General features: G+C 48.1%; 1 protein-coding gene across 1 annotated transcript in view; it reads left to right on the top strand.

The window, feature by feature from the left end:
- SUFU (suppressor of fused homolog (Drosophila)) overlaps positions 1-26,006 on the top strand; it is a 112,606-nt gene that overhangs the window by 78,829 nt on the left and 7,771 nt on the right. Inside the window, exons 8-10 of the mRNA XM_006879977.1 lie at positions 1,725-1,836; positions 20,191-20,325; positions 22,240-22,378. Coding sequence (XP_006880039.1) covers positions 1,725-1,836; positions 20,191-20,325; positions 22,240-22,378 — 386 coding nt within the window. The remainder of the gene's footprint in view (positions 1-1,724; positions 1,837-20,190; positions 20,326-22,239; positions 22,379-26,006) is intronic.

Raw genomic sequence — 26,006 nt, 5'->3', positions numbered from 1 at the left:
CTTTATTTTCTGGTCTGAGTCAAGTACCAAGTGAAATCTCCAGCAGGGTGGGATTGAGAGTGCTTTATTGGTCCGTTTCTAGCTGTACTTCCTGTGTGTTTCACTTACAGCAGCAGTAGTGACTATTGTGTTTCAGGTTTGCCCCTTCCAATCTGAGGTCATGAAAGGGTGAGTGGAAGCCATAGAACAGTTCCAGGAAAGGGCCACAGTCCGCCCAAAGGCAAGAGAACAGGCATCCACCACCCTCTAACTGACACAGCATCCCGCTGTAGCCTGGAAGCCAGGCCAGACCCAAGGGTCACTCTGTCCTCACGCCCTCAGAGGCCTGTGTATGAGGCCAGTTTGTTCATGTCCTACACCCCACACCACTGTGCTATGGTACATGCATCTGTGGCAGAGCGCTTTGTCCAGTGCATTCTGGTGGGACCGTAGGGCGGGAGGCTGTGGTTATCCTGTGGGAAGTTCCTCATCCTGGTCTTGGATACAGATATGGTTGTAATTTTCCACAAAGGACATCCCAACCTAATACCAATGGAGAAGCAGCTATTTACATTACATGTGTTTCCATGTTGTTTTTACATTTCGTTTCTCTTTTCCCCATCTTTTACTTTAAAAGGATAAGATGTCCACGAGCCTAGACAAAACACCTTTGTATTTAATAAAACCTATAAAAGATTTTCTTTTACCAAAAAGTACAGCTTAGGGCTCTGGTGTAAATATTGACCTTTTTCTTTCTTTCCCTCCTATTTAATGCATGCTAAGCCCCCTAGGAGGCACAGAGGGAGGACATACAGTTATTAGAATAGTTTAGTTGCTTTTAGCAAAAGGAATAGCTTAAGGAAGGATCGATAGTCTTGTCTAAAATTTCAACCATTATTGACCATTTCTTAAAAATTATAAAAGTGATCCATGCTACAAAGCAAGTTAGAAAAGCTGGCAATCCTCTTCCCACCTGTACGTCCACCCTTTGGAGAACCATTGCTTATTTGACTTTTTTGACATGAAAGGTAAGTTGCAGAGATGCATCTTAGATAACAATTTCTGAATAGGGACTGGAGTAGTAAGCTACACTCCAAAGACAAGCAAAGCTTCTTATGTAAAGAAAAATTCTACTGAAGGATTCCACTCTCACCTTTGGGACCACTGAGAGACAAGTTCCCTGGGAGGGGGCCATGGTGGAGATGGCCCCAGCATCCCACCAACATGGGCTCAAGCAAAAGGAGTGACAGGTCCAGATATGAGCGGACCCAGAGGCCAGAAAATGAAGAGGTGCCCCTTAATGGCAGAGCACCTGCAGCCCTTACAACATCCATTGCAGGGTACAGACTCCCTTGATCTTGGGCAGTGACAAAGCCCTTGTCAGTCACTGTCTGCAGCTATTTTAAAGTAAACCCAGGGCCTGTGACACAGGAAGGGTAAGGGCAGTGGAGAATAGTCCCACCTTGGAAAACTCTCTTCTGAAGTCTGAGGCTACAACTACACATTAGCTTTTACAAGAATGGTGCTCTTTGGACCAAAAGTTTCTTGAGACTTGAGACTTTACCTGATCTGTCTCCTCACAGCCTGTGCTCAAGCAGACACACATCTAGATGCCTAGAGCAGGCCCAGAACCAGCCAACATGAAGCTTTTTCCCAGTGAAATTGCAGAGCCAGGTTCCAAGGACAGGGTTGGAACATCCTGGCAGCCCAGAGGACCATTAGGCAACCTAGTGGTGTCATTGCAGACACGGAGCAGATCCGGGAGACCCTGAGGAGAGGACTCGAGATCAACAGCAAACCTGTTCTTCCACCAATCAACCCTCAGCGGCAGAACGGCCTCACCCATGACCGGGCCCCGTAAGTTCCCTTCCACAGGGGTTAGCACAGCTTCCTACAAAGCAGCTTGGCAGTGCCCTCTCCTCCCGGGGCTGAGACAAGGGAACACTTTATCATGGCTTGCATGAATAAGAACAGTGGCCACAGCCCTGGCTAGATGGCTCCAGGGTCTCTGAGTTGGGGAAGGCTTGGTATGGGGCACACAGATCTGTGGGTCATAGCAAAGGGCCTCTGGAAGGCCCCATCGGACTAGGAGTATAAACATCAGTAAATATTTACACAAGCTGTGTGAATAGAGGGGAGGCTAGGTTGGGGCAAAATCTGATTTGGGGCCTCCCAGCTTTGTGGGAGCCCATTGTGCTGAGCACGGTTCCCCTCCTTATCTCAGCCTCAGCCAGAGTTGCCCTTCCTTCCTTCCTGGAGCCTGGTCTCCGGCTGATAGCCACAACCCCAGGGGCCTCCCTGTCTGGCCAGCCCCATAGTGGAGGCCTGCTGCCTAGACCTGTCTTCCTGCCTCCCTTCCCTTAGCCCAGGGACAGGACGGGAAGTTCCTTTGCAGGCCTCTGCTGCCTGCCTAGGGGCCCCAGCAGCCCTTGGGAAACTGCGGTCACCCCAGCCATCAGATCCACTTCCTGCTGACCTCTCCTCTGATAGGACACAAGCAGTGACTTGAGTAGCCCCCTTTGCCCTTAGTCCTAGTGCAGCTTTAGGGGAAATGCTGCTGGCAGGGATGCCTGGGAGCTGGCAGCCCAGGACAGGAACCCTGCCTGCCAGGGAGGAAATTGCCATGCCCTGGGCTAGAGGGAGGCTGACTGCCTTCAAGGTCAGGATGAGCTGGCCCTCTTCTAAGAACTCTTTCTTACACACTTGCTGTATGACAAGTTCAGGGCCTAGGGACCATCTGGGGTGCAGGCCCTTCATTTGGGGGAGCAGGAGCTGAAACAATGATTTTCTATTTTTCTTTTTTTAAACGACATGAGTCTGGCTCTACATGCTGTTTGTTGGGCATGACTATGCTTTGGATTATAGCTCAGATTGCTCACCCATGATCCCCAGGAATGGAGTGACTATGTGCACTACAGAAACGAGAGGCCAGCATGGTCTGGGGTAGGAGGGAGGACATAAGCTAAATCTAGAATACACCCTAGAATTTTAACAAGCACAGAAAGGAGCTGAAGGCAGAGGGGCAAGGGAAGCTGAAGCTGCATCCTGAGAGCAGCTGGTGGAGTAGTATGGGAACAGGGCTGCCCAAGATGGCTTGTCCTGTCAGTCTGCCATCCGGAAGCCATGAAAGGGTGGCTCCCTGGGAAGAGCTTGGAGAAGCCCCAGGAGGTGCTTTCAGTTCTAGCCAGTGGATTTCTCTAGCCAGCTGCTTTGAAGTAGCTGGCTTGAGGCAGCAAAAGATGACCAGCCTGGTCTCGGGCACCCTGACATTCTTCACCTCTGAGTCTGTTCCCATGTCCTGAGTTAGGCTTCTCGCTCTGGGCCCCGTTGACACTGGCAGGAGATCAGGAGGTACTTGTAGATTTGAAGCCTCGAGCACATGGCCTATTACTTGTGGACAGTCTCAGAAGAGCTTTAGGGACCTAGTCATTTGGGTGTTGTGTTGCTAACCAAAAAGTTGTTTCTCTGGTAGTTCAATCCCCCAGCCATTCTATAGGAGAAGGGTGGCATGTTTTCCCTCATTAAGATTTGCAGTAGTGAAGTTAAATTTGTGGCCAATCTCAGTCCAGATAGCCTTCTCTCCTTGGGAAGGCCAAAGTCTTGCCCCCTGAGAGAGGCCAGGACCTCAAGGCAGCAGGCAGGAGCTCCTGTAGAAGCACAGACTCTTGTGGCTCTGGGAGAGGCCTGAAATCTCACTCCCCATCTCAGGCATTATGAAAACTGGCAACTTCAATACCTGACTTCCATTAACTTCACAAGGGGGACAAATCCCCATTAAAAGCAACAGCAGCCCTGTGAGATCTGTGAAGTCAGATGTGGCCTCAGACTACATGCTGTTTTCCTTTTCTAAAAATTATGACACCAGTTATCCTTCCCGTGATGTTCAACTGTTGTTCTATGATTTGTTGCAGTGGCTACTCTGAAGTTCAGACAATACTCTGTGATCATAGGATTTACTAGAGAAATAACAGGCTACAGTTCAGGTTCAGGAACACACTCAGGGTTTGGATCTTCAGTCAGAACAGCCTTTTCTCCGGCATGCTATCATAGAGTCCTCTCTTTGACCCTTCACCTCACAGCCTGGCCTCTGTGCTACTCAGGCTAGTGTTACGAAGCTCTCTCAGTTCTGCAAATTATGTGACTAGCGGCATACTCATGCTTCCAGTTAGCCTGGACTTAGTTCTAGCTCCATGGATCAGCCAACTTAGCTCCCTGACAAACGCCTTAAGGCACAGATTCTTCCCACAGTCACTCAGCTTTCTTGCTCTGTGGGTCAGGAGCCCACAGCTATGCCTCACATGGTTCCTGGTTCCTGTCACCTCTGCTGCTCCCACCACTGCCATTGTCTCATCTTGCTTTGTCACTGTCTTGCACCATCTCTCCACTTCTGGTTGACACAGGGAACTCAGGTCCAAAACACATGCTGTATTCTTGGATTCTTCTTTTTTTGATGGTAACAACATGCATATTTTTGCTTCTGCAGTGGCTTTCTTCGAGTCTGGCAGGATGGCAAAGCTGACCAATCCTCTTTAAGCATTCTATACATCTTACTTGCATGATTCCACCCGTAGATGCCATTTACCTTCTTTACATCATTGTTGTTAGGTGCTGTTGAGTCGAGTATGATTCATAGTGACCCTATGAAACAACAGATCTGAAACCTGATCCATCCTGTGCCATCCTCACACTTCTTGACACATTAGAATCCATTGCAGCTGTAACCATGTCAATCTACCTGGTCAAGGGTCTTCTTCTCCCTTGCCAACCCTCCACCTTTCTGAGCATCATGTTCCTCTCCAAAGAACAGCCGCTCCTAGCAACAAGCCCAGAGTATGTGAGGCAAAGCCTCATCATCTTTGCCTTCAGAGAGCCCTCTGACTGTACCCTCTCTGACATATTTGTTTGTTCTTTTGGCAGTCCATGGGGTGTTCACTGCTCTTCTCCAGCACCATAGCTCAAAGACATCAGTTCTTCTGTCATCCTTTTTCATTGTCCAGCTCCCAGATGCATAGCAAGTAATCAGAAAGACCATGGCCTGAATCAGGCCTTTGGTGGACTTCAGACACCTTGCATTTGTGTAGTTATGCCCCGCCATTTAGTGAGAGTTATGAAGACAGTGGCTTGAATATCCATATTAAGTAATCAACTGCACTGGAGGCGTACTTTGAGCTGCTGCATCCCCAGCATGGCAAGGGATCACAGGACTCTAGATTCCTGTATGCACACACAGACTCAGCTCCCCCACCCCATCCAGACAGTAGGGTGTCCCATCTGGTCACAAGGCTTACTGTAGACACAAGGCAGAGGCGGGTGCTGCCTCTACCCTTTGGCCTGAATTGACTGAGGTACACAGCAGTGGCTGAAAAATAGATCACAGAGGTAGCAGCCCTCTGGGGTTGCAGTCTCCACTCCCTTATTCCTCAGATGGACCCAGTCTGGTCTCTGAAGTGCCAGAAGCTGTTACAGAAGGCATCCAAGCATCCCTTCAGAGCTTCTCAGTGTGGGCTGCAGATCTTTTAGCAATTGGTGGAGAAGTGATCCCTCCTCCTTTGCCAGGAGCATTTTCCACCACCCCTCAAGTCTCGGAGTCCCGCTCACTGTTACCTCAGGATCGATGATGATGGTTCCAGATTAGCAAGCACGATCGTAATATCTGTGCTGCCCGCTCTGGGACCTGACCTCGTTTCAGATAAACCGCATGGGTTGCAACTGAGAAAGGCAGCTCAGAATGTGCTGGCACCAGTGTTTGTGCCTCTCCCTATGGGGGAGCAACTAGCTCGGGCCTTATTTTGTCTGTGCCTCTGATTTTCCTTGAGTCAGGACTTCTGGGCTTGGGGGGCAGGGGGCAGGTGTCTATTGCTTGGGCCTTATATGGTCTGAGAAAGCTACAGCAGTAGACCAGAGGGTCAGAACAGCTGATCAAGACAGGGAAACAGTAGCTGGGTTCTGGTTTACTTGGGGAAATCAGTCCCTTGCTCTTTTCATACCTTAATAATAACTGACACTTTTAAATCGTGCTTTATACATACGTGACTAATGCATTCTCATAGCTGCTCTGTGAAATAATCTTCTTATCCCCTTTTATAGATGAGGAAACTGAGGTAAGAAGGACCAGTAAGTGACTTATCCAAAATTAGTCAGGGGATCTGTTAGCCGTTAAAATGGGTGTGTTTGTTTGTACCCCATGCATAGGGACCCCCATGGGAGACACACAAAACTCTCTGAGTTAATAGTGATCTTCACTGGTAGACCTCATCAAACAGGGACCTCTCCCATGACAAGGGGAAAGCTCATTGTTAGCAGCTGACTTAGCTTATTTAACTCAAGGGAGGACACACCATAAGCTTGAGTGACTCCAAATCCCAGAAATAACGAGCTGTGTCATCATTGGCTCATTTATACCGGAATTGCTTTTTTGACACATAGCTTTGTTTTCTTCTTCTTCTTTTTTTTTTTTTCCAGAAACAAAACAATCCTATCTCTGGCCTCTTCACCATCTTGGGGCGAAGGATTTCTTTTTTCTTTCTTTTTTTTTCAGGCCTCACTTCCTTTTTCCCAGAAAGGCAGGCCTCTCCGGGTAACCTGGTCCTCTCCCTCTCAGAGTTGCCCACCCTCCTCCCACCACCTTCCCGGAAGGAGAGTCCTTGGCCCTCTTTGGGGCTTCTTCCAGCGTTTCACAACCCTTGCATTCCAGCCATGAAATTTGTATCTGGCTTTTCCCAAGATGATCAGTTGAGAAAAGCCTCCTTTGGCTTGCTGGCGCCTCCCTTGCCGCTGCCTGTGTGGGTGAGTGTAGAAAGCCTCAGAAGCCACTCCTTCATTCCACAGAGAACAGCCTCGCTTAAAGACCGCTGCCTGGGGCCTGGAGGAGAAGAGCCTCACTGGGCATGCTCCCTATCTAAGACTGCCTGGAGAGGAACCGACCCTAGCTTCCCCTCCCTCATTTGAGGACGGTCCATGGTCAGGTGCAACATGTGGACGGGTTTGCAATTCTAGGAAAGGTTTCAAAGCCATGGCAGTACTGTTGTTAAGGTACTTAGCTGCTAGGCTGTTAATCAGAAGTTTGGGAGTTTGAGGTCATCCGCCACTCTGTGGAAGACATGCCAATGGCTTCTGTAAAGACTTCCAGCCTTGGAAACCCCGTGGGGCTGTTCCACTCTGTCATGGAGGGCTACTGGCAGTCAGATTGACTCGATAGCAGCATGTTTATTTTGTGTTGGGTTTTTGGAGGATTTCTCTGGGAGCTTGGAGGTTATGTCAGCACTGACTTGGGGATCCAGGCTAGGTGGGCCTTGAAGGAGCACCTGAGCCACAGACCAGGTGCTCATGTGTGCCTAAGTACTGGGAGCCAGGCTCCTGGCTGGGAGGAACACTTTGCTGAAGCCACTCTTAAAAAGCAAGCCAGCCAGGGGAGCTCTGGTGGCCTAATGGCAAGGAACTGCAACTGCAATCCCAGAGGCGCATGGTTGGAATCCACCAGATGCTCTGCCAGGGAAGGAGGGACAAGCTCCTCCTGTACCAGTCAGATCTGATTTGATGGTACACTCACACAAAAATAATAAAAAAAATTTTTTTAAATTAAAAAAAAAAAAAAAAGCAAACCAGCCTTCGTTGCCGAGACAAATTTCTCAATCTTCTGAAATTGTACAAGCAACTTTTAGAGGTGTTGTTTTGGTTTGTTTTTCCTTTGTCTTAATTTCCTGGAGAATTAAGGTTGTTATCTTTTGAATTCTCCTGTTCTGACGCTCAGCTTAGCCTTCTCCTGAGAACACACATGCTCACACCCCCTACTTGTCCGAATGTCTCTGCTTACATCTATTGGGGCTTCTGAAGGGGTGATTTGCTGCCTATTTCCATTTTGAACAGCTTGTGTCCTGGCTGGGAAGTCATCCTTTAGAGAAAAGTTTTTCTCAGCCTATGAGGTCCATGAAGATTAATTAGAAGGAGCAAGTGTCTGGTTTGCTTCCATCATCTCAGTGACTATTTGTAAAGGGAGGTGTGTCCCCATTAGGTAGAGCAGTGGGCCAGTTCTCAGCACTCACACGGTCAGTCTTTGGAAACTGTGTTCTAGTGTGTCTGCAGCAGCAGTCAGGAGCCAGCCCAGAGCCTGCTCGTATCACCTTGGCTTCCCTCACAGTGCCTGTGCTGCAGAAGGATAGCTGTCTCCACGGGAGAGAAAACCAGAGAGAAACTCCACCCTGGCCAGGCCTCCCAGGCTGGAGGGAGGAAGGGCCTCAGCTCCTCTGCTCTTTCTGGTATTCTCCTCTTGCTGTGATCCATGATTGCCATGCCAGGTGCCTGTATGTGCTTCTCTCAGAACTATACATCTGAAAATTAAGAAGCAGGGCCTAATGTGCAGTGCCTCTCGGAGCCTTCCCCACAAGTACGCATTTGAAGGCAGAACACAGGCAGAAGCCACAAATCTGGCAGGTTTCTGTTTTAACCCCATTCTCTGCTCCACTTCTTCAGTGAGACTGGGCTGTGACCATGATTCACACCCCAACTTCAGGGCTCACCACTGGCGTGTTGACTGGTGAGTCCAGGCCCTTCATTCCCTTCCTTCCAGTTGCACAATCAGGAGTATTTTTGTCATCCATCCTTGATCCTTGGTGTCACCCAACACTTCAGCAGTGAGTCACTTCTCCAGGGACGGGAAAGGAAGGCTCAAAGGTGAGAGCTGGAGAGGGGAAATGACTCAGTGTCTCCGGAAGGGGAAGACGAAGCTCTGGCTAGAGCAGGCTTGTCAGCTGGCCCCGCCTGTGAACAGAGGTCCCTGCTGCCCAGAAGAGTCAATAGTTGATTAAGGAACCACCTACCAGAATGCAAGTTTTACTTGCTCTTTCTTCTCCAGTCATATTCTGTCCCACCATCTAATCATGACATTTCAGCTGTGGAATGTTCACAATAGAAATATTTCATTTTATCCTTTGGTTACTAATGTTTACCCATAACCTTTTGTGACCTTCACTTCTAGAATTATCTCCATCATGGGATCTGTTAGAATGACCCAGGGAGTACAGCCTTGCCCAATACCAGGAATCTTAATGACTCCAAGTATCTAGTCCCCAGGTTTAGTCTAGATCTGTGTGATGAATTACATGCTCAGCACCTAACTCCGTTGTGTGTGTACGTGTACTCACACAAGCACACACACACACTCACTCCCATCCCACCCCCACTCCTCAGTAGGTGGAGCTGTACAATTGTATTTAAAAAAGACAAAAGTAAGGTCATTTCAGATGATTATTTGCTTATCAGTTCTTTGCATTGCAAACAAAAAGACTTTAAAAGGCCTTGATATTTGTGGATTGTTACATGTTTCTAGTTACCGAAGTAACTCTTCCCCAGTTACTCAAGAAGAATATCATGTCTTTATTTTCAAAAATACCTACTACCAAGAGGAACTTACAACTTTTGTTTTTTTATTAAAGAACAAACTTCTGTTTTAAGATATTGATCCCACACAAGCTAACAAATCCTCTCTGAGCCCATTACCCAGCAAGCAGAAAAAGGTGTATTGTGGCTGAATTGTGAATCATGCCAAGATTCATGTCTCAGTCCTGCCCAGAAGGGAGATCTGCAGATGGTTCTTTTTTTGAAAGCCCAGTGCTTCCACCAGTAATCAGAACATAGAATAATCAACCAGGCTACAGGCAGAAGCCCGACTGAGCTGAGCTCCTCAGGCCAGGTCCACTTCACCTCTAGTGGTCCAACCCTGATGTCTTGCTTCTTGCTTCTGGGGAAAAAGGCCCTAAATTGTGTACAGCACAGATGTCATGGCTTTTGTGGGACTGGGATTTGGCTAAAAGGAGATTTGGGTTGGCGCCTCTCATTTCCATCCACTGCCATTGATAGAATATGTCTAATACCCTTAAGCTGAAATGGAAAGATTAAGACTTTTTGCTCAGAAGAGACCAGGGTGGAGAGGAAACCTGGATAAAGTTCTGTTGGTCTGTAAAGCACAGGTAGAGTGAACAGGATGTGTACCATAAATGATTCCCTCTCCATACTTAGTGAAATGGTTAGGTTCCAGAGATCAGGTCACTATGTGAAAACAGAAAGCACTGAGAACCATGGCCCATCCAGGTTGCCACATAACCTGCACCATCACAGCCAGCTCTACCCTTCCGCACACCTTTGCATCCATTACTGTCACACATATGGCATTAGTACGAAAGGCAGTTATATAATAGATTTTCTTTTTACTATTGTAATTCCAAAATGTCAGATAAGTGATAGTCAATAAATGAGGAGAGAGTGTACATCAGTTCCAACTCCTGGCAAACTTTTAAGAATCAGGGTCAATCTGTGTTCCTAGGGTTTGTTACTTTGTTGGGCATCTGATAATGAAGGTTGTTGTTTTGTCGTTATGTGCTGTCGAGTTGCTTGTGACTCATAGTGACCCTATGTACAAGAGCTCTAAATGCTGCTCTATCCTGTGCCAACCTCACCGTCTCTGACACACTCATTCCCACCACCCCAATCAGAGAATCGATGCATCTCATCGAGGGTCTTCCTCTCCTGCACTGTCCTTCGACTCTCCCAAACATGATGTCTCTCTCCAAGGACCAGTCCCTCCTTGCAGCATGCCCAGAGTATGTCAGACAAAGCTTCAGAATCCTTGACTCCAAGGAGCGTTCCAGCTTCACCCTCTCTATGACAGACCTGTTTGTTCTCCTAGCAGTCCATGGTATATTCAACACTCGTCTCCAGCACCACAGCTCAAAGGCATCAATTCTTTTTCTGTCATCCCTAGTCACTGTCCAACTCTCTGATGCATAGAACATAATTGCGAAGACTATAGCCCAGATCAGGCGCACCTTAGTCTCCAGCCTGATGTCGTTGCTCTTCAGTACTCTTGAGAGGTCCCTCACAGCTGACTTTCCCAATGCAATTCGTCTCTTGATTTCCTGGCTGCTGGTACCAAGAGTGTTGACTGTGGAACCAAGCAAACTAAAACTGTTAACTCTCTCTGTCTCTTCGCCATCCATACTTATGCTGCCAATTGGCCCCATGGTGAGAATCTTTGATTTCTTGATGTTGAGCTTCAGTCCATATTGAAGGCTGTAGCAAGTGCTTCTGAAGCAAGCACTTCATGTCCTCAGTTTCAGCAAGTACAACAATAGCATTACTTCTTTTTAATCTATTTTTATTTTAGTGTTTATTTTTTTATTTTTATTTATTTCTTTTTAGTGAACAATATCATTGTGGGGATATTTTTTAAGGCAATCAGTCATTCACAAAAATTACTATTCATTGATGCTGTTAACTTATTACAATGTCGAAGCAGACCTTTATTGTGTATTGCTGTTCCCTTTACTCACCTTCTCTGTTTAATTTTTTTCCCTCCCTTTCTTTCCTTGCCCAACCCTCATCCCTTGCACCCGACTCCCTGGGGTTTTAGTGGTTGATTTTCAAAAGTTAAGATTTCTAAGGCTTTCTGGAAAGATGTCTGAGTGGGCTCCCTTCTGCTAAGCAACCAACCAATGTTAACCAGTGAAACTTTCTATATATTCCTACTCTAAACTAGTCATTACTGGAAATTAATTGATCTGTCTTGATTATGTATTCTACAAGAGAGAATATTTTGTTGTTTTTGGTACCATCGAGTCAACTGTGACTCATAACGACCCTGTGAACAGCAGGTCTGAATCTTACACTATCCTGTACCATCCTCATGACCTCAGACATTCTTGGGCCTATTGCTAAGTCTCTGTGTCAGTCTACCTCATTGAGGGTCTTCTTCACTTTCACTGACCTCTGCCTTTCCCAACATGGTAGCTTTTTCCAAGAACTGGCTCCTCCTGTCAACATGCCCAAAGTATGTGAGGGTATTTCAAGGTACATGAGAGTCATCTCACCTGGGCAGCGGGAAGTGTAAAAATAAGACACGTTATATTGAGAGATGGTAAAGAAATGGAAGATGTAGGCCAGTTTCTCAATTACTAAGAGACTTCTGTTGACATACTTCTAACTCATTCCCTAAACCATTCCTCAGTGCCCTAAAAATAGAAAGAATTTTGGACTGGACAGGTTCTCCTGGTCAGCCAGGCAGTAATTATTCAACATAGCCCTTTGCTATGAACTGCTATAGCCCCATTTTGCAAATATGAAAACTGAGGCTTAGGTGGGTTGTATAATTTCCCCACATTTAAACCACTCAGAGTAAATATCAGAGCAGGAATTTGAATCCCAATTGCCCCTCTTTAACACTGTGTCCCGCCTGTAAAAACAGTGTCTGTCAATTCACAGGAGAAAATAACTGGGGAAAGCACTTGGAAGTCCTCAGATCACTGCACAGAGTCAGGCCGATATCTCAGTCTGCCTGGAAACCCATGCAGGTGTCACCTCAGAGACCATTTGAGTGAAAAAGAGATTCTGAAAAAGAAGTTTATATTTGCTGGAGGAAGTGTTCTAGCAAAATGGGAGCTTAGGGCTGTAGAAATGAATCCAACATGAGAAAGAGGAAAGAGGCACCACCGAGGTAAAGGTGAAGAGTAGATTGCAAGAGTGTACACCTGTTAGGGAAAATGGAAGATAGTCAGCCAGACTTGAGTGCCTCAGAAGGATCCTCTGGAGACATCTTCAAGAAAATAAAATTCACAAAAACTTGTGCATTTAGATGTGTTGGGGGCCTCTGGAGATGTTTGATAGTGAGTTTGGGATTGAAATAGTGAGAAGCACATAGAAAAATTGAGATAACATTGAAAACCAAGGAACAGTAACAAATTACAGCAGAAAAAAAGAATGGTCTCGTATACTGTAAGACTTGACTATAAATAGCATTGAGTAGTCCTAATACCCCACTTTTCACTCATCAGCATGGTCAGAATCCAAAAACCAGGCCATTACATAAAATCAGGGTTGTGCAAAAATGAAGGATGATTACATCATTGCATAGCTGCTAATCCTTAGCCGTTGTTACTCTCCCCTTCCACCTCTACAGTCTTTTTGTCAGGTATGTGTCATTACTGTGTAAATTAGCTGGATAGTGAAGTTTTATTATGGTTGTAAATGTGAAATGTCATATAGCAGGTTGTCAGTAAGTGAGAGACTGGTACACCATAAACACTTAATACTGTTCCGGATAAGCTTAGGATGCACTAGGGAAGATGGGGTGAGAAGGCTAAAAGCTCATCTTCCATAGTAGGAAGTCAATGGTTAAAGCCCAAAGCTGATTTTAAAATCCTGAGGGAAATACCGAAAGAATTGCTATAAGAGGTGACTGAGGAAGGGACACGGGAAGACTGTCGATTATTGTGATGAACCTTATAGAAACAATTTGACTCTTTAAACATTAAAAAATGAATTTTTAAGTCTCTAAAGTTGACTTAAATTGGAGCTTTTACAGCTTGTCTTGTCCAGTAAAAAGAAAAGATGGCACCTTCTAGGTAAAAAGGACAAAACTGGCCAAGGCAAGCACTGGTCTGACAAAGGAACTTCAGTGTCTGGCATCAGGTGAGAGCAGAGGTAAGCAGGAGGTAATTGCACAGAAATATCTACGCTGGGGTAAAGCAGATGATAGAGGAACTCTGCCGTGGGTCTAACGATGACCAACAAAGGCTGATGAAGATCTTGGGAGAAATGAGTTTGTGTGGACCTGATCAGGAAGACAAAAACCTGGACTTGGTCAAAGCAGTGCCTGAACAGTGTTGTCTCCAAAGGGGAGGAGAATCTCCATAGCCTTTTAGGGGGTTTTGTGACTAAGGTTGGAAAATGCTGGCTTGCACAGAATGAAACCAGTTTTTCCTCTCTAGTCCTCACCAGAGTTTTCGAATGCCAACATTTTGTGAATCTCTAATCTGAGATACAGAATATTGCTTCCCCAACCCTTGCCCCACATTTTCTAGAAGTTTCTCTTAAATTCCATCAAATATTTTTTGGAAATCCCTGTCCTAGCTTCTAGGAAGGCAGTTTTTTAAGGATTCAGAGAAAAGACAGAGCTGGCTTCATGATCTGAAACCTCAGAAAGGACGAGCACATGGCTACTAAAAAGGAAAGACAAACTTTCTATTGTATTTTGTTTCTTTAGTAAAATGTACAAATCAGACTGGTTTTAGGGCGGTGTGGTGGCCTAGTAACAAGAAGCTGCACTGCAATACTGAAGGTGCATGGTTCAAATCCACCAGTTGCTCTGCTGGAGAAGGAGGGGTAATTTCCTCCTGTGCCTGTCAGATCTGGTTCGATGGTACAAAACAAAGGGGGGGGGGCGAAGTAAAATAAAATTTTTAAAAAATCATACTGGTTTTTCATACAGTCATCCATAGACATTTTATTTTGTAACATCAGTTGTCATTTATTAATCTGATTAATTTCATATGTCTAATTAGCTCATTATTGCATATTGACGGAAGGCAGGATCTTAAGGAGAAGTATTGTGGTTAGCTGGCATCAGAACTGGCTTTTTGTCTCATCATTTACTCATCATGTGGCCTAAACTAGTTATTTAAGTCTCTCAAGTTTCAGTTTCCTCATCTGTAAAATGGAAAAAACATGCCTATTTATAGGGTGGTAATGAAATGAAAAGCAGCACAGTGTGTAAAGGATTAGCCTAGACCTCAGCTCTGCAATCTGTACTCAATAAAAGGTATCCCTAAATATTACAATATTACTGTTAATAAAATATGTGTGTATGTGTATAAGATGCTATTATTGTCAACAGTTTCATTTCACTAGGATCCACACTCAACAGTCATGTAACAAGAAATCAAAGGAAGTTTTACATTGGGGAAAATTTACTCAAATGAAACTTCTCCATAGTGCGAAAGAGCAATGATGGCAGGTTAAAGACTAAGGTGTACCTAATCCAAACCATGATCTTTTTCTATGCATTTGGAAGTTGGACAGTGAATAAGAATGACAGAAGAATAATTTGTGTCTTTGAATTGTGGTGTTGGCAGGGAGTACTGATTAAGCCCATGGACTGCCAAGAGAGCAAATAAATGTGTCTTGGATGAGATGCAACTAGAATGCTCTTAGAGGCAAGATAGCTAAACTTCATGTCATGTACTATGAACATGTTGTCAGGAGGGACCATCCTTGAAAGAAGGCATCGTGCTGGGAGAGATGGAGAGTCTGAGAAAGAGAGGAAGATGCCTGGCAAGGTGGATTGACACAGTGACTCTAAAAATGGGCTCAAGCACGTCAGAAAAGATGAGGAAGGCACAGGATAAGGCAAGGTTCAGATTTGTTCATAGGGTGTGCTGTGAGTCAAAGACTCCAAGGCCATCTAACAGCGAAAATTACCGTAAGTATATTATAAGGGTCCTCTGAAACCAAAAAGGGGTGTAATACCTCCAGGGACAAGTGTGAATTAGAGAATCCTTCATACAGATAATTGTAGAAGAATTTGAACAAAAGCTGAAAGAATAACTGCTATATCAACCAGGACAAACGTTAAGAAATGGGGTCAAGAAAAGCAGAGATTCAGTATGAACTGGGGCTGGCAAAAAAGTGCAGTAGCCAGCAAAAGGGACTTTCAGGCTTTGTAATTCCTTTTGGAGTTAAGAGGAGGAGGAAACCTGGGCATTCCATGTTTGGGCAAGCAGAGTGATGCTCCTCAGTAATAGAGAAAGGATTTACTCAAATTTCTTTTCTGCTTCCATCTCTTACTGAATCAGACAGAAAAGGATCGGACAGGGATTGATAGCAGAAACTGAAGCAATGACTTCAAGCCTCATGGCCCATGTACATTGGGCCTCAGAATTCCAGGAGAATTGGAAGATGTATTCATGAAGTTAGTGCCAGTAATCTTTGAGACACTGGGAGGAGGTGTTGGCAGACTGGAAGCACTCAACTACTTCAAAATGCAAAAAGCATCGTGCACTCTCCAGTCTAGTGAATGGAGGGAGCATTCCGGTCTACATTATTCAGCAGGTGGACTGTGAGCACTCTAAAGGGAACACTGAACCCCCAGAGTCATCCTGAATCCCCAGAGAGCCAGGCCTGCCAGATCATCATCCTCACTTCCTTTTCAGAAAGGGTTACCTGCCTGGGAGGCAAAGGAATGCTGCAGACCTTATTCATATAGGGAGAGTTTAGCCTGCATTTTGAGAGTAACTTCTGACATCATTGTAGGCAAGACAGAAATACCCACAGAGTATTCAGGGGAGTGAGAGGCTTGGAGATGAAGTGGTTGAGTTGATTTATAATTGGTTGGATGCACATACCCACAGAGTACTGGTGTCAGTCAGTAGGCCTGTCTACCCAGCCCTGTCCTGTCCACTGTTTAATCAAAGCCCAGGATGAGAACATAGCTGGTACGTTTATCAGTTTTGTCAGTGATGCGGAAGCAGGAGGGAATGCCAAGATGATAGGTGCCAGAATCGGGTTTCAGAAACATCCGGGATCCTGCAGCACTAGCCAGATAGCGCAGGGCTCTGCACGTAGCTCCTCCGGATAATCAGTAGGACAAATACAAGTTAAGGGAGAAGGGGCCTAAGAGTAGTCCATGGGATAAAAAGCCTGAGGGCCATTTCCTGGACAGGATGCTATATAGGTTGGTTGTGTGACAAAGTTACAAAGAATAGGTTATTTGGTGACAGGTTTGTGGGGGTTTTTAATAGAGTATTTGTTTCTGTAATCAAGACTATGGAGATAAAACTTTGCATATTTAATGTGTTACCCCTACACAAATGGAAATAGCTCTCCAGTCATAGTCCTCCTGTGATCTCTGTGCTGTATTTACTTCCACATATACTTCCACTTTGAACACAGCACTAGCTTTCAAAAAACCAGAGGGAATCCAAGGGAGAGTGACTTGGATGGATATTTAAGAATATAGTTGATAAGTTGAGACCTCAGATATTGAAAAAGAGAAATGTAAGAGTAGCCCTTTAGGGATTCAGAAAGTTGCTATGAGAAGATGGATCAAACTACTTGTGGATGATTTGAGACCCAGTGAGTGAGCACTGCAGGAAGGTATATTGTTCTCTGTAAGGTGATGACCCTGCCTGCACCTCCCTCAGAGGAACCAAGGTGTCACAGGGTTTGGGGCCTGTAGTTGGGCCTTCTAAGAGCACATGGAGGTTGACTAGGGCCTGCCTGGCCACTCAGGCAGCCAGAGGTCCCTGGAGTTCAGGGCCAGACCTTTGCTCAGCAGAGGGAACTGACGTGACCAGATGCAGTTGGACTCTTCAGCCCAGGATACAGGCAAACAGGTCCCTCTAAACCATTGCCATTCTCACAGGAGAAGCAGCCAGCTAACTTCAGCCTGTGAATGCATGCGTTTGTCAGGTGGATTTTGAACCCTTACATCTAAAGCCCAAAGAACAAACTGGTCTGTCTTAGAGAAGTTGTAACCAAAGTGCTCCTGAGCCGCAAAGATGGTAAAACTTTGTCTGACATAGGGTCGCTGTGAGTCATAGCAACTTGATGACAACTAACAACAACGTATCTCGGGCACTCTTAGATGGCCTCACATAGATCATCTCATTTAGTCATAATAGTGTCATTAATCTCCACCAAAAGAATACCAAAATTATTGCTGTTGTGGTGTGCCTTTGAGTTGGAACTAACCCATAGCTCACCTTCCAGCTGGTTTTCAGAGGCTGTAAATCGCACTGGAGGAGATTGCTAATCTTTGTCCTGCCCAGCAGCTAGTAGATTTGAATCATGGACCTTTGCATTGGCAGTGCAATTCCTTACCTCTAAACCAGCAGAGCGTATGGAAGTTAAATGACTGGCCCAAGGTGACACAATATTTGAACCCAGGTCTTTCCTACCCCAGTACCCACACCTCCCTGGGACCCCTTTTCCCTCTCTGCCTTCTCCTCCCCTGGGAACTGGGGGAGAAAACAACCCAGCTGAAAAATTAGGCCACACTGGCGAGCACACTACTTATTTTTTTATGACTAAGATTAAGCTGACAACCATGCAAAACATTGCAAACCTGTGTCGGCTGCAGATTTAATACCTCACCCAGCCCACACAAATAATTCATGCTCCTGCATCGATGTCCAGGAAAAACAAATCAGCAAAAAGCTGGGCTCCTGCGTGAGTGTGGAGCAGCGCCTTCCCATTGAAGCAGCGTGCCGGAAATACCCAAGCTCCAGGACTGCAGATCTAGCATTTTGCATTTTCTCTCTCTCTCTCTTAAAAGATTAAAGTACGTTTTCAAATGATTGAAGGTTGGTGGGAGGTGTAAATGTGGGCACTTGTCACATTAATTCTTCAGATGATTAAGTTCTTTTCCATTTCTTTAAAGCTGTTTGCAGTTAGGTTTGATGTCCTCGTTCTGGGTGAGTGTGTTGTAGCAGTTACCAAGGTGACTTTAGCTGACTTTCAACAATTTATTTTTCCCTCCAGCTTGAGACGTCTCTAGTCCTGTGTGCTGCTGTTGATTTGTCTCTACCAGCTCCCCACCCCCATCCCCAATTGCTGTTCATCAGCATTTTTGTCTGTGCCGCAGAGCCGGGGGTCCTTCAGCGGGCATCACAGACCTGGAGGCCCCGCTTGAGTGGGCCAGGCCTCAGCCCCTTTCGGGAGCTCCATGGTGTGACAAGAACTTGTCAGGGATAGCTCCAGAAAGTGATTCTATATGCTACATCCTGGCTCTCCTGACCTGGGGCTTGTCCCCCAGCTCTCTGAGCCTCAGTTTCCTCATCTGTAAAAGACAACCAGTAGAACCTACTTCAAGTGGTTGATACAAGGTCTCAGGACTTAGCTCCACAAACTTGGGCCTGTTTTATTTCATGAGTTCTCCTCTTGGGGGCCCAAGAGCATCACTAGATCACACACTAAGCCCTCCCCCTGCCACCCAGCAGGTGGCACATGGGCCAGAGGTGTACCCTGGCTCAGAGCAGCTGTGGTGTTAGGGAGAGGGAGTTGGCCGGAAGCCCCTGGCTCCTGCACTGACCTGCTGCAGACCAACTATGGCCTTGCATGTGTGACACTTTTCTGTCAAATGGTAAAATAAGCAACCTCAAAGTTTCCTCCCGATCCTGAAAGTCCATGATCCTCTTGGCCAGAGGTTTGTCTTCACATACGTCATCACAGAAGAGGCTGGGGAGAGGGTGATTTCAGAATTGGCTCTGGGAAGCCAGAGGAAGGCAGTGCTATGTGAGTGAGCAGTCAGATCTGGTTGTGAAGAGGGAGGAGGCCAGCCAGTGGGACCGACCCCACCACCTCTGGCATGTTCATAAACCATGGTACCCTGTGCTGAGTACTCTGTGACAGCACCCTCCGTCTTTTTGCCTGCTGACCTCATGCCCTTCCTCTGGGGAGGTGCTTTGTCTTTTAGGTTGCCTATTGGCGCTCAGCCCTCATTGGAGGAAGAGGTTGAGCCCTCTTCTCAGTGACTGTCTGGCTTTGGGGCCCAAACATCTTGGGTGGCTCTGTGCCGTTTGAATTACAAATAACTGGAGCTTCTCACCCAGTATGATGATGGGCACTTGGGAAATTGTTCTGAGACTCAAAAGCCCAAACCGGAATCCGGTCTTTGTGAATGAGATCAGTGGGTGACCCTCACCACCAGCTGAGAGTTTGTCAGTGGAAAGAGGCCATCATTTATTGCAGTAGGGACCCGTGGGCCAGCTATGGGAGGGGCTTTTGGTAGGAGCGGTAACAGCTGACGGAGCCTGGTCCTGTGGCCCACTGATCCTCCAGCCCTCGATCTGAGTGTGTCGTTTCCTTCTAGATGAAGGATACCACTCCTGATGGATAGCTGCAGTGTACATGCTGAGGCCATGCTGATGTCACAGCCTTTTCAGGGTCAGCTGGAAGGAAGCTCTTGGAGGGAGCCTTGTCACATGATCCTCTTGGAGAAATGGGTCTAAGGCTGTAGGGCAGAGGAAAGGCTTCCCAAAGCCCTTATCGATTTTTCAGATAAGAACAAGCCACTGTGATACAGCTTGTTGACCAAAGACTATAAAGACAAAAGGCCAGACTTACCTGGTCCATAATTTCAGCTCCACTTCCCCACTCGTTACGCTGCCTGGACAAATTACTTAATCTTCCTGAACCCCTCATTCCTTATCTGGAAAGTGGGCATGGTCACCTACCTGAGGGGGGTGCTGTGAGGGCTCAGTGTGGAGCTCCAGGCAGGAGGCGGTACTTGGTGAGCCTGTAGTGGAGGGTGGCTGCTGTTATTGTTATCATTCTCATCCATCACCATTATTGTCATTGTTAAGCAGGAGCCCAGCCTGAGAGACTGTCATCTTGTTCCTCCCTGTGGTCGCCTTGTTTGAATTTGTTTCTCCGCTTGCTTCGCAGGAGCCGGAAAGACAGCCTGGAAAGCGACAGCTCCACAGCTATTATTCCTCACGAGCTGATCCGCACGCGGCAGCTGGAGAGCGTACATCTGAAGTTCAACCAGGAGTCAGGGGCCCTCATTCCTCTTTGTCTAAGGTGAGCCCCAGAAGGCCCCAAGCACCCAGCTCGGCCTGCAGGGGCACATCAGAGATTCCCCAGCATCATCTCCAGCCTTCAAGGAGCCACTGGGCCTGGGCCCATTGTCTCCCCCACCAGAGTTCACATGTCTAGGCTGTGTCTGGGGCAGCAGGGAGGGGAGGGCTCCATCTTGGGCATGTGTGGGAGCTTGTGAACTCTGAGGCATCCAGAGCCCCCAGTGAGGCTGAGCCATGCAGGATTCTCCCTGTCCACGCCTCTGGCCAGTCTTGGTGTGAGAAGTGGAACAGCAGCAGGAGTTGGTCAGTCCCATGCGTCATCCCTAAAAACTTACTCTCCTCCTTGCATCTGCTGCTTAACCCTCAGCCCAGCAGACCCCAGATTGGGGTCAAGAAGCCCTGGTGATCTCTTATCTAGGGCCTTTGTTAACAGAGAGACCTCCCAAATTTATTTTTTTTTACAAACATTCCAATTTTAATTGTCAAATCTGATACACACTTGTTGGCCAGACCTCCCAAATTTTATTCTATTTCAGACTCTGAGAATCCACAGGACTAGCTATTGAAAAATTCTTCTTCATCCAGAGAATTGTGCCTCAGTCCCACTCCCCTTAGGGAAGGTTCAGGAGCTGAGTGTTCTCAGAGGCCCCCATCCATCACACAGACCCAGAGCCAGGGTGACGGCAGCAGCAGCAGCACTGGGTCATCAGGACAAGGGTTCTGATGGGAAGGGACTCTTGTTTTTCCCTGCTTGCTGCTTTTCCATGCAAAACACTCAGTTCTCCAAGCCTAGTGGCCGGCCCAGCAGAGTCCTTGAGGGACCAGGAAGCCAGCTGTGTCCCTTTTACTCTTGACAACAGTGCCAGAAACCCAGCCCTATGGTCAGGCTAAAGTTCTCTGGTCCTAGGCTGCTGGACTGGGCTGTGGCTGTGACAGCTCACTCTCTCCTCGGCCCCCAGAGGCCCACCCTCACTTGTATATCAGAAGAAACAACGAGAATAACTAAATTTGGAGAACAGTGAGAGGGAAGAAGAAGGCTACTTTGGTTTAACCATCTCTGCTAGTTCTGGAGCCTGGGAAAGAGCTTGAATTGTAACCAACCTTGGCCAGTCACCCCGGGCAGCAGGGCAAAGATAGCAAACAGGCAGAGTGGACAGGGCTTGGAGCCAGCTGCCAGGACCCAACCATTTCTTCCCAGGCTGCTTCTCTGGGCTGGCTCAGGACACTTAAGCCGGTGAAGGGTTAATCTGAGACAGCCTGGGAGAAGGCAGACAGCGGGTTTTGCTTCCTTTACTGAGCTGTCTCTGCCCCACTGGTTGCCTATAGCTGCCCTTCCCCCACATGTATTTCCAGACTAGGGATCAGCAGTCACTTCTGTGGCTTCCGAGCAGTGACCCCACTTGGCTTCAGCACTTGGAGCCATTCACATCTTGTGGAAAGGCCCAGAAGTGAGTGGAAGATTCTGCCCAGGGGCTGCTGAAGGCACTATGCCAGCATCTTACTTTGTTGAAACACTTGCTCCCACCCCTGTGCCCTGAGCAAAAGAGTGTCCACACCACATCTCTCTGGGCATGACCTTGGGCCTCAGTTTCCTCATCAGTCCATGAGGAAGGATGGCTCCATTACCCCTGTCACCCCCTGGATAACTTAACGTTATCTCTGCTGCCTTGGAGCACTTTGCACAGATGACGTTAGAGAACTTGTGAGAAAGGCTTGTCTTTGGAGACATTGAAGCAAACTTGCTTGGCCGGAGTTGGAGTTCCCAGTTAGTGAGCAGATGAGCAATCAGGGGGGCATCTGCCAGGCACCCTGCCACAGGGAGCATAGCTCCAGGCCGCTGAGCCTTAGCCAAGCCTTCTGCTCTGGGGCTGTGTCCAGACCCAGCTCCTCACTGTCTCCATGTTCCCACCCCCAGGGGCAGGCTCCTGCACGGACGGCACTTTACATATAAAAGTATCACTGGTGACATGGCCATCACGTTTGTCTCCACGGGAGTGGAAGGTGCTTTTGCCACTGAGGAGCATCCTTACGCAGCTCATGGACCCTGGTTACAAGTGAGAAGCTCTTTTTCTTCTCCCTGCTTCTTCCTGTCGGCTCACCCCTGGCCCAGCCCTGGTTTCTGCCCTGGTGGCAGCTCTTAGTCACTCCCCTCCCTGACGTGTTTGCTGCAAGACGCCTCTTGGACCCAAGGGCTGTGTGTGGATGCAGAGTGGATTCTGTTGCCTGTCCCATCAGTTCCAGGCGCACTTCCCAGCTTCCACACCGCACGCGTGCGCTCGCACACACCCGCATGTCACGCAAGCGACCATTGCTCTCTGTAGACTCACTGAGAGTTCTGTTTGAAATCCAGGTTTGAGGACTCTGTACACCCTAGGTAAACTAAGGCATGGGAAATGGGTGACGAATGGTGTCCGAAGCCACTGTCTGTGGCTGTGTGTGTGTGGCTATCCCGCCAGAATTCATAGAAAGCAGACCTGTGGGCCTGGACCTGGGGTTAGGACAGGCTGCCTCAGCAGCTAGACCTGCCCCCACCCCCACCCCCCACCATACCTATGGCTCCCCTGCTGCTCCCAGTGGAAACCCAGCTTGTCTGAACAGAAACTCTCTGGCTTGTTCAGAACACTTTGTCCCTCCTTTGCTCTCTGGCTAGAGCTCAGCGTCAGAGCAGCTGCCAAGCAGAGTGCTGGGACCTGAGAGCCACAGACCTCCTTCCAGCCCCCTGCCTCCCCCAGGTCCCTGACAGGTCCTCACACTGGGCCACTGCGTCCCAGGAGGAAGACTGGCCTCCTGTTTTGCTTTTTGTTTGTCGGGTTTGAGGGAGGGAACACTTCACCTTACCTCTCAGGAGAATCAGGAAGGGGACTCAGACCCTAACCCAAAGGGTGACCATGGGTTGGTTCAATGGTGGCTTTGCTTTTTGGGGTCTTTCTGTTTGTTTGGCTCTTGTGTCATTATGAGGGAGGAGGCAGTGAGTTATGTTAAAGAGAAAAGGGAATTCTTCCGGTGTTGTAGGTTTCATTCAGTCGACAGTATCTAGGCGGCATATATATAGTCATAATGTGGACATGCTTTTTATTGTCTGTGTGTCTGTTTGCAGAAGTTGTCCTCCTTCGGGCTAGCTCCCCACCCCCACCCCTGCCACCACGATACTAACCCTTAATTAAAACAAACAGCAAACAAAGACCGCCAACCACACTCCCCAGACTAAGCGGAGATAGAAATGGAAGCTAGTGCTTTAGGGATATTGTGTTCCATAAATTATCTTGCCTTTTTCCACTGTTGTTATTACATTGTTTCATAACAAAATTACTTTGAACCATAAAGTTATAAATACATTTTAAAAGTCCCACTTGGTAATGTTAGATTTCTGTCCATGTGGTGTTGGTAGTTACTGTAGCAAAAGCTCTGAAGTGTAACATTTGAAATTAGCCCAGCCAAACTGGAAAGGTCTTTCCCTTCAGCCTCTGGCCATGTCCAGGGCTACCACTGCTGCCTGTGTGGCGGAGGGTCTCTGTCCTGGGCAGAGCAGTAGGGAGGTGAGAGTTAGGGACAGATAGGTGACCCCAGCCTCAGGAAGGTCACAGTTCAGCACACAGGTCATCCTCGTCAGGATGATGGGCCAACAAGTAATCACAGAAAACTCCTCAAATTGCATTTATGTGTACTGAAGGTCAAACATGTTTCCTTGAGGAAGAAAGCACCGAGGCCCACTCAGACCCACCAAGAAGGTCCATGCAGTTATGTTTCACTTTCTCGACATGTTCTTGGAGTTCTGTACTCCTGCACCATCCTCTTCCTACCTAAGTCGCTGGGGAACTGGGAACATTATCCAGCCTTGGGAAGGGGTGGTAGCATCTCCTGTTCGTAGGCCATGCCCCTTGGTTCCTCAGAACTTCCTGGACCCAGTGCCAAGATGAAGGGAGAAGGGGAGCCCCTGGCAGCCCCTCAGTGAGCTGGAGCACTCAGCACCCGCTGTCTCCCCAGCACATGGTCCCCTCCCTCGGGCTTGTTGCCTGGGGAACCAGCGAGCGGTGGGAACGAGCCGCTGGCCTCGGCATGTTTCAATAAAGTTGCTGTGCTGGGAGCTGCTTAATCAAAGGCCTGTGTTATGGGCTCATTAGTGTGGTCCACCACGGGGGCCAGCGCGAAGGGGAGCTCCCAGAGACGCTGGCCGAGGCCCCATTGCCCAAGCACACACTCTTGCTCTCCAAGGGGTTTCTCAGGCCCTTTCCTGGGAGCCCTGGGAAACCCTCCGACCCTGCCCCAGCCAGATTCTCAGCTGCAGAGCCAAACCCACACTAGTCCACCTCCCCCCAGGGCCAGCAGCATTTTCTGCCTCTGACTGCCAGCCACCTTCCTCTTCAGGGTCTCGCTGCTGTGGTCACAGGCAACTCCCTAACTTGTGGGAACCTGGGCTTGTGATTACTTTGGGGCCTCATCTTGGGACTGGATTGTCTCCACCAGAAGACTGCAGGCCCTCCTGGAGGCTAGGCTTAAATCCCTATCAGAATCATCTGTGAGGTCCCTGTGCACTGACAAAGGTGGTCTCTGAGGCCCATAGTGTCTGTCCCAACATAAAGAGAGGCATGCCCTTGCCCCCTGCAGGTCTGTCTTGCTCAGGCTCCCTGCATTTGGAGTATCCCTCTCTGCCCAAGCCTATTGGAAGGAGCTGAACGTAGCAGACCCAGGACATGAAGAGGCTTCTCTTCCCTTGGCTGCTTCTTGAACCCTCTCTGTTGGTCCTTGTTGACTTGGGAGGGGCCAGGATGACTTTCAGGCATCAGCCGTGGAAGGTCCCCCTCCCAGCCTTGGCACTTTGTTCTGGCTACCAACCCAGGCCTGCTATCTCTTGGGGAAAAGGCACAGCAAAGGCACCTCACAGGGGGGAAGAGTGACACAGGAAAGGCTGAGAGGAAAAGGCAGGAAGTAAGGGATTCTGGGCCCCGGACAAGCCTCCATACCTGGCTACTACTCCTGGGCCTCTACCCTCTGTACACCCATCCTGCCTCACAGCCCCCACCTCAGTGGATGCAGGGAAGCCAAGGGCACAGCACATGGAAAAGCAGACAGGGCTGTGGGGCCAGCTTGAGCAGTGGACACTCCCTGCCTTGTGGAGGAGCTGGGGAGGCGGGTGGCCAGCACCAGTTTCATAGGCTTTGCTGTTTCCGGAGGTGGACACTTGGACTCTGGCTGTCTACCCGTCTTCTGTGTTCATCTTTGAGATTATAGACCCTGCATCCAACTCCAGAGCTTTGTAGGGAGAGGTCTTCAGACCTGGATGGGAGCCTGCCAAGCTCTTCTTCCATAGTGTCCTCTTCCAGATTCCCTCATCTCAGTAGCCTCCATGGGCCTCTCCTGCAGGCCTGTCAACACTGGGCTGTTAGTCCTCTGAGCAGGGGCCCAGCCCAGAACTAAGGCGTTTGTCTGTCCCCAGCCAGTGCTGATCTGAAGGGGAAGAGGTCTCTGTTTCAAAGGTCACATAAGGGTCACATCACCAAATAGATTTCCCCCCCCCCAAAGCCCTGTGATGCTTTTTCGGCTGCCTGGTGTCTGACAGTGTGCCCAGGCGGCACCCCTGTTCCCTGCCAACTCTGATGGGAGGCCCCTGTGGGAGAAGACGCCCAGCAGCTGTTCCTAGCGGGCCCCGCTGCTCCAATCCGGGCTTTCTTCCCAGCCCAGCGC

Source organism: Elephantulus edwardii, unplaced genomic scaffold, assembly GCF_000299155.1.
Source record: "Elephantulus edwardii isolate Elephantulus edwardi_28Jun2011 unplaced genomic scaffold, EleEdw1.0 scaffold00006, whole genome shotgun sequence".
Lineage (NCBI taxonomy): Eukaryota > Metazoa > Chordata > Mammalia > Macroscelidea > Macroscelididae > Elephantulus > Elephantulus edwardii.
The sequence above is the reverse complement of the archived record's forward strand: the minus strand, read 5'-3'. Positions and strand labels throughout refer to the sequence as shown.